The 17,601-nt window shown below is 34.9% G+C and overlaps 1 protein-coding gene across 8 annotated transcripts in view; it reads left to right on the forward strand.

Moving 5' to 3' along the window:
• Window positions 1-17,601, forward strand: part of LOC136036080 (choline/ethanolaminephosphotransferase 1-like) — a 78,305-nt gene that overhangs the window by 55,765 nt on the left and 4,939 nt on the right. For all 8 annotated transcript variants that reach the window (XM_065718060.1, XM_065718109.1, XM_065718101.1 and 5 more), the window contains 2 exons: window positions 5,118-5,273; window positions 8,889-9,014. In XM_065718060.1, coding sequence (XP_065574132.1) covers window positions 5,118-5,273; window positions 8,889-9,014 — 282 coding nt within the window. The remainder of the gene's footprint in view (window positions 1-5,117; window positions 5,274-8,888; window positions 9,015-17,601) is intronic.

Raw genomic sequence — 17,601 nt, forward strand, 5'->3', positions numbered from 1 at the left:
TATAATTATACCGTCCCTGTCTGTCCGCAGAACAAGCCCAAGACACCAAACTTCGGGGTAGATAGACTAAGCAGGGGCACTTCATCTCAAAGCTTGATCCCTAAGTCATCCATAAGTAATTTCTCTCTAAAACATCTAGCCTATCTTCCTCTCGTTCTTTGGCTCCAGTGCAGTGGACAGAATATCTTACGTTTCACCGAATCAACACACGGAGAAAGGAGTTACAAACCACTCTAAGCTTAATATGTTGTTTAAATATGTTGAACGATATATTATGCTCATATAATGAACATAACCCATCATTATCACCCGGTCGTTCCAATGAACATACTCTTTGAGGGAACGGTAGAGAGTGCTGCGTCTCACTACTATTTAGTCTATGCTATTATTTCCTATTTGCAGTTGTTGATTGATAATGAAAAGGATACTATAAAAAGAGAAAGAAAATATTTGAGGGAAAATAAGAGAAATCATACCATGCCATTGAATTCAGGTTGTGAAAAGAGTTTCTTTCTATTTATTATTTTAAAATAAAACATTTTATAAAGTAAGTCTTCAAAAAAGAAACACTAAGAGATATTTTAAAAAATAAGATGAATAAAGTCATATAATAATTCATACTTAAAATGAATAGATATTATTATTAATTAGAAATTGGAATCGAAAACGAACAGCAATTTAAATGAAAAATCTTATCAAACTTAAAATAAACAGAAATCACCACGAACAACAGTAGGGCCACACCTCTAAACCTCTTAAAACTTCAGAGCGTCATTCGTGCTTAACTGAAAATTCTTTGTATTTACAACAGTGTTTTCTGTATTTGTTGTAAAATCACCAACAAATCTAAAATAAACTCAGGGCTCTCATCAAGCTTTACAATTAAGAGTAATTCTACCACCTTTTTCCTCTCTCAAACTTTCTAAACGGATTAAGTATCATTTGTTTTTCATTGAAAACGATATGTATTTTGGACAGGTGGGTTTTATTTGCCAGGTCATAAAAAAACAATTATATTCAAGATCACCGGAAAGAAGTAATGGAAGTAGATCGTTTATTTAGTGTGTAATGATATTGATTCCTGTAAGTCCCAGCATTTTTAATTTTTTCAGTATCTTATTTATAAAAAAGAAAATATTTCAATTATGTTTTTGTTCCTATTAAATGACGCTGTGACCTTTAGAACCTTCGAGGGGTGGTAGCTCTCCTCCTGTTTGATTCAACGGGGGAGCATTAGACATCCCTGAGTCGAATCTCCCGGTAACCAGCTCAGACCCACACTTCCAAGAGCGTTCGAAGTTACTTTGACTCCTTTCTTTGCTACAACTATGTTTTCTAAACTAAATGGAAAAACTAAATGGAAAACTAAATCTTTTCCAGATCAAATAGGGAAATATGTAAATTTTTAAACAAAAGAAATTTACAGTATATATAGTACAGAAAATATTACAGTATTTCGGTCCTACCAACCAAGGTGATACATAAAAGAAAAGAAAAACGAAATCTGCAAATAATTGAAATAATTGTGAAGTCTCATACTTTACAGGGTATCCATCCATTTTTAAATGTTTCTCTTTGAGGTGATTTTACATCTTAGAAAGTTGCGTATATTTCTTGTCCGGCACTGAAAGTGTTGTTTCACTTGACCCTGAATCAGGGCGTCCAACTATGAGAGCTGAAGTGGAGATAAGAAGTCTGTGTCAGCAAAGACTATCTGAAACTCTTCTTTTTTTTTTAAATAGATAATATTACACAAAAACTGAAAAATAAGATGAAGTAGCCATTTTAAGAATTGTTCAAGGCAAAATTATGGCGGATGGTTAAAAAAAAAAAGATTGCATCATTGTAAGAGCTGAAGTGAAGCTCTTATTCCAAGGTTTATATCTTAAGCCATTTTTTCTTCTTTCAAGTAGAAATCTCTGTCAAAACAGGCCAGCAAGTTGGCAGCAGTTTCAGATCTGAGCATTCTTAGATGAACTGGACCAAAGCTAAGTCAAAACTCTCGCACCTATGAATTAGCTTCGTAACTTTATCAATGGGGCATGGGTGTTCACTCCGCCTCACTGCTAATTGTTTGTGGCTCTGTGGCACAAGGGACTGATCTCTGCTGTTGGTATGGTATATCTGGTATCTGTATGGTATCTCTGCTGTGAGTATTCTTGGATGAACTGGACCAGAGCTAAGTAAAAACTCTCGCACCTATGTATTAACTTCTTAATTTTGTCACTCATGGTGTTCACTCCGCCTCACTGCTAATTGTTTGTGGTTCCGTGGCCCAAGGGATTGATCTCTGCTACTGTGGATCCTCGAAATACACAGAGATTATGCATTGTCGTCTCAAAATAATCAAACAAGAAGAAGAAGAAGAAGATTCTATAGACGTCAATGTCCAGAATGGAGCTCATTATTTTAATAATGACATTAACTTTATGTTTCCATTAGATTTGTCTAACTTTATCACTCAAATTTGGATGTAAGGAAGGGGGAGATATTTTTCATTCTGACTAGGTATCTTTCACCTTTTTTACAATTATTTCTAAGTTAGCTCCAATCAGATTGATGGAATCAATTTATCAAAATAAGATGAATTAAAGGTTGTAATTTTAAGTCTGATCATGATCCCAAACAGAAATAGCGCCAACTGTAAAGCAATAAAACCTATGCCTCAAAGAAATGGCATTCAAAGTGAAGATTTCGATCCGTTCCGTATGAAAAGTGAGGAAAATGTGTGACAGACTAGTACTCAATATAGAGCCCATACTTTGAGTGAAAAATAAGTTTCTATGTTTCAAGTGTAAAGAGAAATTGTTACGAATATGAACTAAACGCATAAGTGTCAGTTTCAAGACTTTAATGGTCAGTTTAGTTTTCTTCTAGTTTTCTTGTAGTGCAAGTTTGCATTTTTATTTTTTTTTTTAATAACATGAAATGAACATTAAAAAAACATCGAAATTACCTAAAAAGTTGTCTTTATGTCAAGACCTTTTTGAATTATTTGAAATGAATTTTCGACGTATGAAACTTGCATGGGCACGAGAATATAGGAAAATTAGGCAACCATTTTTCCATTCTCAGGGTTGGTGAATAGTAAGAAACCAAGGCTGACAAAATGGACTGTAAAAAAAAAAAGATTCTGGACATTTCTTCTATATGCATATAAATGAACCAAAATTCTGGCCCTACCAATAGGTTATCCTGTGAATTACGAATGGAGCTTAAGAAATCTGAAGAGCGAAAGACCTGTTACCCCATAAATGTATAAGACATTTTATGCCAAACATTCACTGCTGTCTTACAAAAATCCATAACAGTAAACTTCCTCCAGCATTTTTTTTAAATTTATAGATTTTTTAAAATTCATTTTAAATTTAAGGTTCATTTCATTGAAGGACGTGAATTTTGTAACTTGGATCAAATTATAAAATTTAGAGAAGTAGCTTAGATCTGATATCCGTTAGATCTTGGAACTTGGCTTTTTATAGCCCATAGTTACAGTTATAGAAAATGTCGAATTAATAAAAAAAAAAGACAAAAAAGAATGCTATTATATGCGAAGGTTTTCAAGACTCAGTCTTTAGTTCCTTCTTTTTGTATCGTCTACCTCTCGCTCAACTTTTCCTTCTTCCTCTCCGTGTGTTTCTCTGTCTGTCTATTTGGCTCCTTATCTTTACTAAAGTATCTTGAAAAAAGAAGGACAAATTTGGATCTAATTAAACAGCAAAAGAGGAAGTATACCTAGGAAAAGTGTTGGGACAGGGGGACGTCTGGTCACGCCTTCTTTTGTAAAAACAAAACGTGGAAGTTGAGGTTATTTTTGTATATTTATTTTGTGCAGTTGTAAACACTAATCATGGTAACTTTATAGAATACTGAGGGAGAGGGGCTTCTGGAGAAGTCATATTTCAAATACCCTTCATATTACTCAACCTACTTAACTGAACTCTCGTTTAATTCAGCTCTTTAAATTAACCTCCCTGCAATTCAGCCCCGTTTAGCTCAATGCTCACGTAACTCGACGTCTACACAGCTTCGACCTCCTGTTTGAATCAACCAATGGCCAATGAATAAGTCTGAACTAACACTAATTAGAAACTCAAACTTACATCTCGCTTCGCTTGCCGTTGCCAGCTTATATTGCAATGTCCTAAACTTATAGTGAGATCAGATATTTTAGCAATTTTATAGGTTTTACACTTTGAGTGAAATCATGCTTTTCAGGTTTTTTGTGGTAAAGGTATTTGCAAAAAAAAAAGAATATCGAATGTTCAATTAGTTCGCTTGCTGAAAGATAAACAAACTTTTTGATTTACCATCAAACTTTCTATCTAAATGTAATAATCGCCATTGCGCAATTGCCTCCCAGCTCCACTAATGCCTGAATGTAGGCCTTGATTATATATAAAACGTTGCTTATATATATATATATATATATATATATATATATATATATATATATATATATATATATATATATATATATATATATATATATATATATACGTTTTTTTTATAGCCTATTAAGGGGGCAGGAGGCAGAGAAGCAATTGTAAAAGTAGCAATTACAATGTTCAGAAATAGCATTAATATGTAAATTCAATGATTATTGATTTAGCTAACGAATTAATGGAAAACATGACAAAGTTGCCTATCTGGAAAACCTCAGAACGTGTTCCAAGTCGAGAGAAATTCTTAGGAATGGATTTAAATGGTTTTATCTCTGCTAAGGTGCAGCTGTAGCTGGATCCATGATACTCAAGCGTTTTCGGAGCCCTTGGCATGAACAGATTTGCTATTTTCAGATCTATAATAAAAGAGGGTAAATCGTTATTTCTTAAAAAAGGGCAGGTGGGGTAGTTTTGCATTAAAGTAGCATAAAATAAAATAAAAAAAATACTTTAATTTGAATTAGCCGATGAATAAAGATTGTATCAAGAATGATGGATGTCGGGAAGTTTAATGGTCCTGCTCCATTAAATTTAATAGTCCGTTGATTTGAATTTAACAACTGCCTGGTATTTTCGGTATCTTCAACTATAAAGATATCAACTATAAAGACAAATTCCTTTTAGGACCAAATTTGAAACTCCGTTTTTATGCTCTAATTTAATTTTTTTTAGGGCACAAGCGTTCTCTCACCTGCCATACCCATAGGTATGGTCCTTGTTCCTGCCTATGTAATTGCTGGAAAATCTCCGGAACTGTATGAAAGCCATGCTGCCTTGTATGTATTAGCTTTTGGACTCGTTGCAGCTAAAGTTACTAATAAACTTGTGGTAAGATATACTTTTGATTTTTTTCTCATCACTGCTGCTGGTTTTGGCAACACTGACCGAGCGTGTTTCTCTCAAAACGTTGGCTATAGGGCCAACTTCTTTGAAATAAGCATGTGCGTCCATACAGCGGCCTTACGTAAAACAAATGAATCTATTAACAAATGAACTAACATCGTTTTTATACAATCCTAATAAGGGGGGTTAATGCCAGATTTGCCTCTCGACTCAATTGAACTATCTTTCTTGGCTTTTTCTAAAATAAAAATTAGCCGACTTGATGCCCACAACTATTCGATTTTAATTTAAAAATCAACGGACTCGGTGATAAAAAAAAGTGATAACAAATAATAAACTTATGGTCAGAGACACGTTCGCCTTTTTTATCACTGCTATTATGTCGATTTAGCTCTATGTAGTCATTGTATATTGTGGTAATGGTATGTGTGTTGTACCCTTTGGAATTACAATTCCCTTTTGGAAGGGGATAGTAGTAGCTTACCCTTTGGGATCCATTTCTTTACATGGCTGGTGAGGACAATCTTTCACATAGTGGCTTGGAGGTAAACTCGCTGCATCCATATATAGCACACACACCGTCCCCCTGTAGATGCTCTTTAGTTTTTGTGGTATTGCCTTGGCGTGACAAAAGCCAAGGAGTAAATGCTCCAGGTGTAAAAGTTTAAGAGTGAAGAATTTTCAAAATTAACCAACAAAAGCACACAATGAAAAAGTTGAAAAATTATGCAAATATTTAGGTCAATACTTCCGCTTGACCGTCCTTTATCCAGGATAAAACAAATGAAAATATAAAAAAACCAAACCTTAAAACAAAACACAAAACTGAAATATCATGACCCTTTCTTAGTAACTGTGAAAGGGTTATAGAGAAATATTTGCATAATTTTTCAACTTTTTCACTGCCTGTTTATTGTCTTTGTTTTCTGCTTTTCTTCGCGATTTTATACTTTATCATGAATAGCCGGTGTGGTCTCAGAAATTATTTGTATCAAAGCTGGAAGTATTTGGGCACCAGCTCGTCACTAATGTTTGGATGCAATGGTAAAGATCCTTGTAGTCGCCAAAGCCAACCTAATTTGGTTTTCATATTTCAGGACGGGCCTTCTCAAAATTCTTGAATTCTTATAAGCATAAGCAAGAACTGGGTGGAGTAAGAATTTTCTCAGAATTAAATTTTTCCTACAGGTCCCTCAGTGCAGAATAAAACTGATGAAAATATAACACCCTTTCTCAGAAACGGTGAAAGGGTAACTCAATATTTGCATAATATTAATATTGACCGAAATATTTGCATAATTTTTCAACTTTTTCACTGGCTGTTTGTTAATAAGAAAGGGTCATCCTATTTTAGATTTGTGTTTTGTTTTAAGGTTTGGTTTTTTATATTTTTATCAGATTCTGCACTGAGGACGGTCAAGCGGAGGTTTTGACCAAAATATCTGCATAATTTTTCAACTTTTTCACTGGCTGTTTATTGTCTTCATTTTCTTCCTTTCTTCGCGATTTTATGCTTTATTATGATTAGCCAGTATGGTCTCAGAAATTATTTTCGCACACCCTTCCTGTTTACCTTCCATAGATTTCTCCAGGTACCCATTTAGAGCTGGGTCGACTCTGGCTAGTTTGCAGAGTCACGTCACTGACCTCTGTCCTAAATCAAATAATTGGTGGCACTGGCTAAGACTGTTAAAAACTTTAGAATAAATAAGAGAACCTAAAAGTAGTGGGATGGCAAATTTATGATAATTTTACGCCATTCTGAATACAACTATGTTCTCCCGAGGATGTTAATAAATGGAAACGATCAGAATGCCACGGCGGGTAAAAAGTTTAATGTGCATTTCTCGTTTTCATTCAAGATTGTCAAGCAACTCTTCTATTCTAAAATACCTGTAAATAACTTATAATTTGCAATTTTTCTGAAATATTTTTTTTTCCTTTTTTGAAGCCTAAGAATTTAATTGATCTAGAATTGTCAATTGAAATATATAAAATTCGATTATTTATTTCCCTAAGCCGATGCAAACAAAGACATTACAAAATCATAGTTTTAATTGTAGTAGGCAGGAACCATTAGGTTGAAATGATTACGCAGTGTGATTTCTACCCTATCTAAGCAAGGCTTTTGGAGAACTTGAAATGGAATACGGTAAGTTGCATTCTTTCATTCTGAAGAGTTCTAAGTTAAAACGCAATTTCTTGGTGACTTCAGGAGTTCAAAGCAAGTTCTGAAGGGCGTACCAGCATTTAATAGACCTCTGTATGGGAATGTTGTTTTTATAGAAATATTAAGTTAATTTTGTTGGGGATGTAAATTATGGAATACCATGACCTTCATAATATTGCGTCAACTATCCTTTTTTCTATAAATCTCGCTGCACTTCAATGTCTGATTCTAATTCTTGATGGTAATTCTTTAGGTGTTAATGGGCGGAACCGTTAAAAATGACTCATATTGACTAAGGGGAAAAGAGAAACAAGTAGATGTCTAGAAGAAAAATTTCCAGCTAGGATTAGATACTGACTTGGGATCTACTATGCATGTAATCTTAAGCTGGGGGATATTATGAGGAAGGAAGAGTCCAATAGCTGTCAAGATATACCCAAGAGTGGGGGAGGGACGTGAAGGTACTGTGTCGTCGAGGTCTTAGCCTCGACCCAGAGTGTATGTGTCCTCCCACTTCCCCTCACAAAGGGTGTGGGGAAGAAATTTGAAATTCTTCAGCAGCTCCAGTTCTAAGCTGTTCCTCCTCATCAGCTACTTTTGGAGGTACTAACAAGTTTTAACAGTTCTCCGTATTAAACATCATGCTTTTTGATATTTCTAAGGAATATGATTTAGGAAATTATACAACTACCACAATGTTGGTTTTTTTTCTAATTCTCCCTGCATTGTAATATCTGCCTGGTAATTCTTTAGGTACTGTGTTATTGAAAAAAAAAAAACGTTAAAAATGACTCGTAGCTAATATGTATTGACCACGGGATGAGAGAAAAGGCAGTTCTTTAGATTTCAACACTTTCTGTCACTTCAACACTTAATTGTGCCCCTGCTCCTTCAAAAATATTCTCTTTTCACTCAGTCCTTTCCCTGAACCTTCCAAAATTGGATATATCAACTAGACGTTACAGTTGCCTATTTGTTTATTAGAATTATTATACTGGTTTATTAAGAAAATATTATACGCGTTTATTTGTTTTCGAGTCTGGATCTTGAAAGCTGTGTTTTTCTTCTTTTTTTCTGAACTTGATTCACTTGAATACGGTATTCTCCACTTAAGCCACCTACATTTTTGTAGGTGCCTTGATGCTTCCACCTCCCCCTCCTTTATTATTGAGGATCTTACGGCCCTCGAGGTGGGTTTCAGGAGTGCGCCCTTGATTCATGCTCACAAAATGATGAAATATATGAATTGAAATTTCTTATTAAATACCTTTTAAGTTTATTTCTATCTAAGGGTATAAGGATGGACAGTGTCCCTTAAAATCTGATTGCCCTAACCTTACATAACCTAACATCACCTAACATAACCTAACCTAACTTTTTTCTGAACTTGATTCATTTGAATACTTCATTTAATGCAGCTACATTTTTAGATTGCCCATATGTCCAAAAGTGAGCTGAACTACTTGGACTCATCTATGATTGGACCCTTGTTTGTTTTCCTTAATCAGTATTTTGACAAATTCTTCCCGGAGTATTACGTTCTTTGGCTTTGTATGGTAAGTCTTTTCTGTTTTCTTCTTCGGAAAAAGGGATTTATGTATCATTTTTTAAGATGCAAGACCACCACTTAGAAAAGAAACAAAAATAAGAGAACTAGCCGACACCGTTATGTACTTCTTATCTTGGAGTGCGATCTTGAAGTGGCCTTGATGCTTCCGTCTCCCCCTCCTTTATTATTGAAGGTCTTGTGGCCCTCAAGACGTGTCTCAGGTGTGCCCTTGATTCATGGTCACAAAATGATGAAATATATGAATTGAAATATCTTATAAAATACCTTTTAAGTTTACTTCTAGCTAAGAGTGTAAGGATGAGCAGGTCCCTTAAAAAACTGATTCCCGTTTTTAAAAGTAGTCAAAGATGAGTGCTAGCTAAATTATTGGACCAAATATGGGAAAATGGACCAATTTAGCTGGCCACTGTTCTTTTCAATTACTGTTTGAATGAACTCAAATTTTGGAATATTTTGCTTAGAACAAGAGAAAACCATCCTTTCTTTTTAATATTTAATTTCATTCTGTATAAAAAAAATCTGTTATCTTTTTACTTGATAATTTTGGACGATTTTTCTGCGATTATGGACGGTTATGATTGATAAATTTGGAGCGATTGTGGAGTTACTTGGACGATTATGATGTAAGTTATTAACATTGAAAATCTTGAGAATCATTTTATTGATACTAGCTTTCATAGACAAGAGAAAATTCAAACTAAGTTGCTGGGGTAATTACAATGTAAAAGTAAAAACGCATTTTAAAAGTAAAATGCAATGTAAAAAGACACAACGTAAAAAAATGTAATGTAAAAGTAAAAACGCAGAACTATCACTTATTAAAAACCGATGCATAATAAGACACAAGTAAATTTGAGAAATGTTTTGTTCGAATTGTAAAAGTTTTTAATATACCTTTTGATTTTGTTTTTACTTTCTTCCTCATGAATGGTGGTAATATGTCTAAGTTTATCATTTTCTTACTTGCTATCTTTTGCTATCTATACATTTTCTTACTTGCTAAGTCCCGTCCTTTCGCGGGATGTCTCGTGGCCACTCCTTTTGACACGGCATGAACTGGGGCTCGATATGAAGATTTATCTTGCGCTGTTATGGATAGTCGTAGTGTTGTGCTTGCGGTCAAATTTTCCACCGCTTACGTGGTCTTCCTCGTGGCTGTTTCATAGATCGTGTACCACTGCTGAGAAAAAATCAGCCAACTTTGTTGATCAAACTAAAGCAAAGCTCGTAAAAGGGATGATCTCCGCCTCTCCCTGATATACTAAAATTTCCGAAATATCTTTGCACTTCGTATTTAAATTGTCTATGTAAAATAAGAGTTCTATTTTTGTTCCCCCGGACAAAATATTCCAGCGTAAATGCCTGGAGGTGATAGCCTTTCATTTGCGTGAGGCTTGTGAAGGATGACATTGTTTTGTAACTTGTGTAAACGCTACGCAGAATTGGATTATTATTATTATTGTTATTATTTATTTTTCACCCACACTATACAAAGGTATAATACGTGTAGCAACACGATGAAAAAACACATAAAAATACAATGCAAATCAAAATAGAAATCACATAGAAACCAGCTACTGAGTAACACACACAAAAAAAATAAAAGACACTAAGACAAAAGAGAAAAAATATAAAAGGGGAAAACAGAAAAACAAAAGCTCACAACTTACGGAGTCTAACGAAGCAGTAATGTAAATAGGCATGCAAGCTGTCTTTATTGTTATTATTATTATTATTCAAATTTCACCCACTGTTTACAATAGTAAAAAACGTGGAGTAATAAAAGAGATAAAAGAAAAGGACAAAAAAAAAATAACTTACGACTGGAAAACCTGATAAGGCGTTGGTGCGGAAAAATGCGGATATAAGCGGTATTCGAAGCTTTCTGTTTAGTACTTCCAATTTTACTGTAATATCAGGAACAAGAATCTTAATGAATTCAAGGAACAAGAATTCAAGGAATCTTAATGAAAATCACATCATCATATTCAGCTTACCAGAGACACCTCAGGCTCGTAACTTTTGATCTCAATGAATCTTATATATGTGGTACCGGTCGTACACCATTATATGAATACCGTTCGTATAAAATATTGCATTCAAACAGTTCGTGGTAACGAATTATTTCACGGGGAGGAGCAAGAAATGAAGGTTTAAATTACATTGACCAAAATCTAGGAACTAGTCAAAAGTCCGTGGTAACGAACTGTAAGTAAAGAGCGACTCGGCTTAATAGTAACCGAAACTCTAAAAAACGAAATTTCAATATCAGTAGATACATCTAAAAATCATCTTATTATGGTGATTCCAAATACATAAGAGTTATTTAGTTTAGTGCTACCCATCAAGGTTCAAGGGTTCAAGGTTCAAGGTTCTTTTATTATAACCAATATATACAAAATATTAGGTAACTCAAGGCTGAGAGTATAGCTCGAATGCAATTGAGCTACCTTTAAGAAACACTAAATATGCACAAAATTAAAAATAAAAACTTCTCTTAACCAAACTTGACAGAAATAAATAAAAAACAAATCACGTGCCGTACGATACCACTTCCATCCTCCGCGCACCATCCTGAGACACAATTAAATTTACAACTTAAAACCAAGTGAGTCATAAGACATCTGGAGGCCTCATGGGCGAACCCCAGAGGCCAACCCAATACTAAAAAAAAAAATAAAAAAAATATAAACATCCCCCCTCCACAAAAAAAAAAAAAAAAAATCATATTATTTAGATTTATAACTTTCAATCAGCACTCTTTTCAACTTCCGTCTTATAGCATCTATGCTTATATTAAAATCAATCTCATTTTTCAAACTTTCCCAATGTAGAGTAATCAAATACCTCAGGCAAAAACGCGACCTCTCTGTAACTACCTTAGGAGTCTGCAGATTATATTTACCACGGGTTTCAACTTGTGAAGATGAAGGAGAAGAAATAAGACCCATCGATGCAAAATATCTGGGGAGCTTTTCTCGTTCAAGCTTAATCTTAAACATAACACTTAAAAATTGGATACTTTGCCGAACAGGAAGAATATTATGAAGTGAAAAAAGGGTCTCTGTTGTGGATTTTAAGGGGAAGTTTGATGGCGAAGGCAGAAAAGGTTTAAGTATACGAACTGCTTTATTTTGTATAATCTGTAGAGGGGTAACATTACTTTTGAAAGTGTTCAAAAAAATAATAGATGCATAATCAAAATGGGATTGCACAAGGGAAAAGTAAATGGATTTAAGAGCGCAATATGGAAGAAGGTTTTTCAGTCTGCACATTATACCAACTCCACGGGCAGACTTTGCTCTAACCTGATTAATTTGCTCTTTCCATGACAAATTCTCGTCAAACACAACTCCTAAATATCTTATCAATACAACCCTTTCAATAACAGACTCAGGTTCATTCGCAGAAATGGAAACTGATTCTATATCTGGAAACTTGTGACCCGTCCTGCTGTAAACAATAAACTTAGTCTTCTTTCTATTCAGAAGTAGTCTATTATCAGAGATCCAAGTAGACAATCTATCATATGCGGATGTTAAATTGACCACTAGCTCTTCACGAGATTTACCAGAAACGGTTGCTGCAGTGTCGTCAGCAAACTGAGTGTCTATAGAAGAAACTCCAGTAGCTGAGCACAAATCATTAATGTAAACTAGGAAAAGCAGAGGTCCTAATACGGATCCCTGGGGAACACCAACCTTATCTGACTGCTGTAAAGAATCAGATCTAACATCATTATATATAAGTATCTGCTGCCTCCCATGAAGATACGATTCAAGTAACCTAAGGCAATTACCACGAATACCAGCATTCGAAAGCTTATACAAAAGAATTTCATGAGAAATGGAATCAAAAGCTTTCTGTATGTCTAAAAATATAGTTGCAGGCGTTTCTCCACGGTCAAGACAATCATTAATATGTTGGACAATAATAGCCATAGGATGATCACTGCAATGCTCTTTTCTAAATCCAAACTGAAGTTTAGAAATGTAATCAAATTTCTCAAAAAAAGAATAAATTCTGTTATACAGTGCTCGCTCTACAACCTTCGAAAAAGCAGAGAGTATCGATATAGGACGATAATTAGCAGGAAGCCTCGGGTCATCACCTTTATGTAGGGCCACAATTCTTGCTGATTTAAATGTTGAAGGATAGACACCAGTTACAAATATAAGATTAATAATGTGGCATAAAACCGGTGATATAACTGGGAATATTTCTTTGACCAAATTAGTAGAAGATCCATCAAGGGCTTCAGATGAACCGTTCTTCATTTTAGATATGATCTGTTTTAGTTCAATTTCAGTAACCGGGGAAAGGAACATGCTTTTATCAGAGGGAGGGGGCATGTGATCTTTAAATAAATCATTGTTATTATTATTTGGAGAAACATGAGATGCATTAGCTGCTTTTTCACCGATGCTTACAAAATGAGCATTGAGCAAGTTCACTATTTCCTGCTTATCGGAAGAAAAAGTACCATCACCACGTAACATTTCATTCGGAAATGAAGATTTTTGAGACCTTCCCAACAGAGAGTTAATAAGTCTCCAAGTATGTTTTTGATCCCCACGAGCTTCTACAAATGATTTTTCAAAATATCTAGCTTTTGCTTTCCGAATTAACTGTGTCAGGACATTTTTATACTTTTTAAACTCTTCTTTATTTTTAGTAGATGGGAATGACATAGATATTTTAAATAGCTTATTTTTTATTGAAATAGAGTGTAGAAGCCCGCGTGAGATCCATGGTTTTTTAGGGAGTGTATATTTTCTTATTTTAATGCGTCTCAGTGGACATGCTTCATCCAAGCACTCACGGAAATATTTTAAAAACAGAGCCGTAGAAATCTCAGGGCATTCACATTCTAGAATTGCAGTCCATTCATTTAAATACAAAAGGTTCCTCAATTTATCCATTCCTTCTTTATCAATTTTTCGAGTTTGTTTAAATTCCGAAAATTTTGGTCTGTGATTAATTCCAACATCCGCAACTACCACACAATGGTCAGAAACATCTGTAAATATAATATGCGAAAGAGTAACGGGGATAGTAGAAAAAATATTATCAATGAGAGTAGCCGTATCTTCCGTAACCCGGGTCGCAGACCTGCATGATGGTAAAAGTGATTTTGATAGGTTCATGCACAGAAACTCAAGCGATTTTTCATGCAAATGATTAGAAATTCCCGGTCTATTTGTCTGAGCTAACAATAAATTAATATTAAAATCACCCATTACCAGAACTTGCTCAGAATTCAAATTAGTCACATCTTCAATGAAGCATTCATAGATTCGCAAAAACTCTTGTAAAGAAGCCGATGGTGATCGATAAACAACACAAACAAGAACTTTCCTATTATCAATCACACACTCAATGCAAATGCTCTCAAAGGTCATCTCTTGGTCATGCTTAGATAGTTGCTTCTTCACAACAAATGGAATATCATCCCGAACAAAAAGTCCAACTCCGCCACCCTGTCTATTTTCCCTATTATTAGATATAAATTTAAACCCATCACAATTCATGAATTCTGCATTTTCATTACTTAAAAAGGTTTCACATAGGCCTAAAATACTTACCCTGTGGTTACAAAGTAACTGCGAAACAAACTCGTGGCTACTAGCCAAACCTCTGCAGTTAAAAAGTGCTGATCTTAAGTTCCCATCAAATACAGGTGTTCCTAAATCCCCTTCAAATAAAAAATCAGTAGCAGGAAGGCTAGCTAAATGATCATCATAAACACCTTTAGCAAAAGGGGAAAAATCATAATAAATATTTTTTAGATCAAGCTGATCATCGAGGCGGCTCCCCAATCCTCCCCCAGACTCCCCACTACTCACGTGCTATATATAAATTTCATCTTTACCTTATGTCCCAGGCAGGCACGACGGAAAAATGGAAATGGCACCGCACCACTAATCAGGCAAATCGGGTAAAAAAGTGGCAGAGAACAAACAAGACCTCGAAACCTGATTTTTTTTCACTAGACCTACTAACACTAGAAAACTAAAAAAAAGATCATACACAAAAAACGAGGTTGTAGAACCCAACATGTACACAACACTGTGACAGAAGTGGCAAGAAAATCAATCAAAATATCTATCACAATACTAATAATAATCACAAAGGGACAGCAATAACTAGTCCATCACTCTTTCGCAGGGTGACGAGGCCGTGGATTTGGATTCAAGCCAAAGCTTCGAGCCCTTCTGTTTAACACGCGTAAACTTTGCGGAATCTAATTCACGTAAATCCTTTGCTTTCGCAAGAAGTTCATTTCGAGTAGCGTTTAGCTTGGGGGGAAGATCCGTGCACACACGAATGCCGCTCCCCTTCAATTTACGAACTGAGTTGAGAATCCTCTGAGTTGAGAATCAAAAGTTACGAGCCTGAGAAAATTTGTCTGATTTTTGAATAGGGGGAAAACACCCTCTAAAATTCAAGGAATCTTAATGAAAGTCACACCATCATATTCAGCTTACCAGAGACACCTCAGGCTCGTAACTTTTGATCTCAATGAATCTTATATATTTGGAATCACCATAATATGCTGATTCTTTATATGTATCTCCACTGATATTGAGATCCCGTTTTTTTAGAAAGTCGTACACCATTATACGATTGCCTTTCGTATAAAATATATCATTCAAACTGTTCGTGGTAACGAACTGTTTCACGAGGAGCAAGAAATGAAGCCTTAAATTACTATGACTAAAATCTAGAAACTAGTCAAAAATTCGTGGAAACAAACTGTAAGTAAGGAGTGACTCGCCTTAATAGTAACTGAAACTCTAAAAACGAAATTTCAATATCAGTATATACATCAAAAGGATCAGCTTATTGTGGTGATTCCTAACATATATAAGATTAATTTATTTTAGTGCTATCCACCAAAAGTTGCAAGCCTGAGAAAATTTGCCTGATTTTTGAATAGGGGGAAAACAACCCCTAAAATTCAAGGATCATAACATCAAACTATCATATTCAGCATACCAGAGAACCCTACTATATTAGTTTCAAGCTCCAAAGTGCAAAAATGCGGAATTTTGCTATTTTTGCCAGAAGACAGATTACAGATCCATGTTTATCTTTCTAGTTTTTTTTTTCCCAGGGGTGATCTTGTTGAAATAATGGTCCTTGGAGATCGGGAGAGGGTGCATTCGAACGGAAATTAAAAGTTCTAGTACTATTTTTAAGTGACCGAAAACATTGAAGGCCCATTTTTTCTCCAAAGTTTCCTGGATCAAAATTTTGAAATACTCATTTTGTTCAGTATACTTGAAAGAACAAACAACTATGTCTGTAGGTGTAAAATTACCCCTCAGAGTCCGTGGGGACAGGTTGTTAAATTTGTCCATTGTTTGCGCATAGTACTTGTTATTGGGAAGGATACAGACTTTTTTTTTGGGGGGGGGGGGGTGCTTGGGGTCATTTCTGTAGGAGTGGGGGTTTGACATAATTACTATACGAAACTCTTTTTAATTGTCTTACTTACATTCTCTTTGCCAAATTTCTCATATGGAGACGTTTCGGGGGAATTATCCAGGCGCTGTTTTCCGCGTGTTTTGATTTCCGGGAAATAATTTCCACGGAAGGGGGCATTTCTAGAGTTATCGAGAAGTCTTATTCAAATGAAAGAATGTCAAGGAGAATTTTTCAGGCTGAACCGTCCGTAAGCAATTTTATGGGGAGGAGGGATTTTTACCAAGGATAGAACTGTCTGGAGGGAATTTGACGGGGGGGACTTTAAGTTGGATGAAATTTCTGAGGAGTTTTCCGTGAGGGTGGGTACATTTCATGGAGAATGTTCCAGATTTACCGGCATTATTTGAAAAACAATCAGAAATTAAATCATAAAAAAAAGTTTTTTTTAACTGGAAGTAAGTAGCAACATTAAAAATCAAAACGAACATAAATTATTATGTGAAGGGTTGCCCTCTCCTAAATACTTGCTGTTTACGCTAAAGTTCAACGTCTTGTCCCTATTTTTTAAGAACGACTACTGAAACATGGGGACCGTTTAATTAGAATAGGAAGCTTTTTTAGAAGTGCTAACAGCTTTAGCGCACAGAGCCAGGTATTTAGGAGGGGGCATCCCTTCATATACGGAATAAATCTGCCAAAATCAATATGCAAAAATTATTTTGATTTTCCATGTACGGTGAGCCAAATTCTGAAGTTTAACGTTTTTTAAACTTCAGTTAAAAAAATACTTTTTTTTTTATTGAATTTGTTAACCTCTATTCTTCACAGAATCGTATTATTCTTCATTCTTTATTGACTTTATTCTTATTTTTCATTCTTAATGATGTTATTCTTACTCTTACTTATTTTTATGTAATCTTGCTTGTATTTTATTCTTGGTCTATTTGTCTTAATTATTTTATCCTATTTGTTCACTTCATCTCTTACATCAGTACTTACGTATTATATGGTACACATTCGAGAAGTGAAGTTAGTTTAATCCTAATGAAATATACAAAAATATGACTTCAGTAAGAAAATCATGAAAACTACAACAAAGAATTATGTTAAGGGGGGGGGGGTGCACAGAACGCATTACATTG

The sequence above is a fragment of the Artemia franciscana genome, chromosome 2, assembly GCF_032884065.1.
Source record: "Artemia franciscana chromosome 2, ASM3288406v1, whole genome shotgun sequence".
Taxonomy (NCBI): Eukaryota; Metazoa; Arthropoda; class Branchiopoda; order Anostraca; family Artemiidae; genus Artemia; species Artemia franciscana.